This window comes from Argentina silus (genome assembly GCF_951799395.1).
Source record: "Argentina silus genome assembly, chromosome: 19".
Classification (NCBI taxonomy): Eukaryota; Metazoa; Chordata; class Actinopteri; order Argentiniformes; family Argentinidae; genus Argentina; species Argentina silus.
Window position 1 is genome coordinate 3,542,166 of NC_139673.1, and position 3,708 is coordinate 3,545,873.

General features: G+C 47.7%; 1 protein-coding gene across 1 annotated transcript; it reads right to left on the minus strand.

The window, feature by feature from the left end:
* Positions 1–906: 906 nt before the first annotated feature.
* On the minus strand, positions 907–1,731 carry LOC310819605 (hatching enzyme 1.2-like; the record flags this gene model as incomplete). Its single annotated transcript, XM_083690912.1, has 1 exon — positions 907–1,731. One exon carries the CDS (start codon positions 1,729–1,731, stop codon positions 907–909), a length of 825 nt encoding a protein of 274 aa, XP_083547038.1.
* Positions 1,732–3,708: the final 1,977 nt, after the last annotated feature.

A 3,708-nucleotide genomic window follows, 5' to 3' on the forward strand; every position in this document is an offset into this window, starting at 1 on the left:
ATTTCAAACAAAAATTAATTGAAAGGCGAAAAAAATTCAGGGGAAAAGCATGCGTGGCTGAGAGCTGTCACACTCTTAGCTGCTCCTAATTGCTCTGTCCTAATTGGACAGTCATGGAGGCCTGATACAATATGATACTTTCAGTTCCACACACTGTCACTACCTGTACAACATAATACTATCCTTGTGGGCTGAATTTCAAATGAGTCTGGGTCAACCTGCCCATTGAGGTTCATCCATTGAAATGATACCTCTGACATGGCTTCAAGTCAGCTGAAATAAATGGGTTTTTATCTGCATGTGGATAGGAGGATTCACACGTGGCGATGGATTCGATCTAGAAACCATAAGCCAGGTAAGTGAGTGGCTGGTTAAGAATAGCCGGCGCCGTGCAGTGGAGAACATGGCCAGAGGCTTGGCTGTGCTGCCAGATGCCCTCTGGTGAGCCCCCACCCCACCACCCCACCCCCCTCGCTGTCATTCTTGTCTGCTGCCCCCTTTACCCCCCCATCCCGTCCTCACAGCTGAGCCTGCAGCCCACCACTCAGGCCTCAACGGGGGAACATCAAAGCACTTCCTCAAGAAGATGCTCCAGGCTATCACCATCCAAGGAACCTTAGGAGAACCCGTCAGAAGAAATATGATATGAGGTATAATCAGGAGAGCGAAAAAGGAGATCATATTCAATAACGTTTTTTTTTCCAATGCTTTTATTTGTATGTTTCAACCCATTTCCCCAATGTGATTTCACCAATGTGCTCAAAGTGATACAGTCAGCTACATTCCACAACACATTTCTACACACTACAACTTAATCTATTTCAAATTAAACTCAAACTAGTGCGCTGGTGATTTTACTGAACCGGGCACTTCATATTCAGCTTCTCCAGGCTATTTTCCTCAGACTTAGCATCTGTAGAATTTGTTGATCCTCTGGATGTCGATTCTGGACAGGTCTTGCCTCTGGCCGATGTTCACGTTTGCGTTGGGGATGGGGGTGATGGTATCCCTTCCCGGCTGCGAAGTGAAGGCTGTTTTTCCATAGTGCATGATTGAGGAGTAGTCGTAGGGTGTGTTCAGGTTGTTGGTCTGTTGTTTGTGGAAGTTAAAGGCCTTGTTGGAGGGAATGTACTGCCAGTTGATCCTGACGTACTGGTCACGGTCGCTCCTGGTCTGCTCGTGCTGGAAGCCCAGAGCGTGGAGGATCTCGTGCTGAATGATACCGTGGTAAAGGCAGCCGCTTTTGCTGATAGACAGAAGCTGCCCGCCTCCGATTCTCCCAAGATCAGAGAAGCAGCCGCTCCTGCTCACAACATTGATGTAGTCGCGCTGATTTGAGTAGGGCACAAAGCGAATGCAGGTTCTGCTGTGGAAGGACCTCATGGCTCTCTCGATCATCTGGCTGTCGCGCTGAGAGAATTCACGGCCCATTATGTAGGGCACTTCAACCTTGCCGCTTCTGCCTTTCTTCCACAGGCAGTTATTGTTGTAGCAGATCATGGCGTTTCTGGTCTTTGGTGCTAACATGTCTCCCTCCCATAGCATCTCAGTGGAGCCGTTGTTAGCGGTCAGAATTCCGGTGGTGATGTCGATAACTTCAGCCTCAGGGTCGTCCATCTCATACTCTTCTTCACTTCCATCTTCTTCACTTCCGTCCTCCAGGAGAGGGTTGGCCTGGGAGAGGCCCAGCAGGAGCAGCAGGAGGAGGGTGAGAGAGGGGCTGTGGTCCATCTTCATGGTGGAGAGAAGAGAGGTTACTCTGGGTGGCTCCTTGGCTCTGGTGGTGGAGGTACTCTAGAAGGTTCTAGATGGCTGTGGAGATGCTTTGGAGAGGTTCCTTGGCACTGAGGCTGATGTCTGAGTGTTGGTCAGTCCAGGGCTTTTATACAGGTCTCTGCAGGTGTGTCTGCAGGAGGATTAAGGGCTGGGGTCCATGCTGCTAGTGCTAAATAAACATCTACAGGGAGGACTCCAGGGCCAAGCCTACAGTTTCAACATGGTTTTAATCCACCCTGATCAACTTACACCATGTCAGGTCTATTCAATAACCCATTAGGTTAAGTATGGTTGTTATTATTGGTATTATCTGTCACCACTGTTGTGTTTTTGTTCAATCAATCAATCAAGCTTTATTTATATAGCACCTTTCATACAAAATTGCAATACAAGGTGCCTATTCATATGCATCCCCCTACCCTACCTAAATCAAATTCATCATATTATTTTATTTCACCCCACATTTGTATCTTTTGATTATCAATGGCGTAATAAATGAAAGCCCATATGCTTACTGTGAGTCCACTATAAGCTTAGTCTATGTCAAAGTGTGGGCAGTAGCCACACATCCCTCAGTGTCTCCCTCGGCAAGTATGAATATGATGTGCAGCCTTTGGAACCATTGCATATGCAGAAGACGGTAATGGGTAAATTGAGATGTTGCTGTGGTTGTGACCGAGGCAGCTCTTTAATCACAGATGGATTCTAAACGGTGAAGTGTGGCCCAAACCTTTGTAAGAAACCCATCAGCCCCAGACCCGTCACTGTTCACATGGAGTGCAATTCAGCGATCAGCTACTCTCTGCCGATGCACCCTGGTGCTATGATAATGCTCCACAGTCCTCTGTGTTCGCATGCAAGGTTTCCTTTTGTATTCCATTCAGTCCATTTCAAGACAATTTCCTAGATTGACAGAATTGATTCGGTGGATGCATTTCTAGATACAGTATGAGCTGTCTGTTGTCGTGATGTCCAGCGCTATGCTTTCCTGTTTTAAGCACAATTAGGGATATTTCTATCTGTGTGAAGCATTATGAAATACTTAGTGCCCACTTTATTTAATTTGTCCTTAATCTACCAAGTAGGACAATAAAGAAATAATTCAATCGCGAGCCTCATAATAATGTGTAAAGATGAATCCCTATAAAGAGATGAATGCTTGTGCTTTTTTTTCTCAGACACAGCCTCTCATCCCCCAATCTCATCAGCCACCGTGATTAAGGCTTGGCATCGGGGATTGTGCTGTCTTCTCCTGGAGATATTTCAGCTGCATTTCTGACACTCTGAAAGGAGCGGAAGATAAAGGAAGCGTTGGAGAAAAAACCCACCCTGTTGTGTGAGACCTAGAGAGGGGCCTTGAACCCTGCCATTCATCCTTTTCTCTTCATCAGCTGAGTCTAATTGCCAGAGAGGACAGGAGACCCCGGGCCCGATCGCTCCTTATCCTCTTTGGCGCTTTCAGGGGGAATGAAAAGCGAGCTTCTGCTTTTGATCTTTTCTCTGATTTCTCTTTTTCTTCTCTGTCATCCCTACCATCCTCTCCTTAGGAGTGACACCAGCTCCTTTCACGGGCTGCCCCCTTCTCCATCTGCCCAAAATAATGACCGCGCTGGGGCTTTATGAAACTGAGGTGGAGATGGGAGGTCAGTCGCAGGGAGAAGGAGAGGTCTGGAGGGGGACTCCCAGCCCCAGTGCGTCTATGGAGAGAGAGAGAGAGAGAGAGAGAGAGAGAGAGAGAGAGAGAAAGAGAGAGAGAGACAGAGACAGAGAGGAGAGGGGTCCCCTGCCCTGCTACCAAATCTGCTCCATAGCGCTGTAAGATTCTCTCGATTCATTCTCTTCTCACACCTCGTCATTTTCACGGCCTTGTCCGAATGGGAGCCTTACAGACGGTAAACGTAAGGCCCTGTCCCTCTCCCCAAACGGTGGACT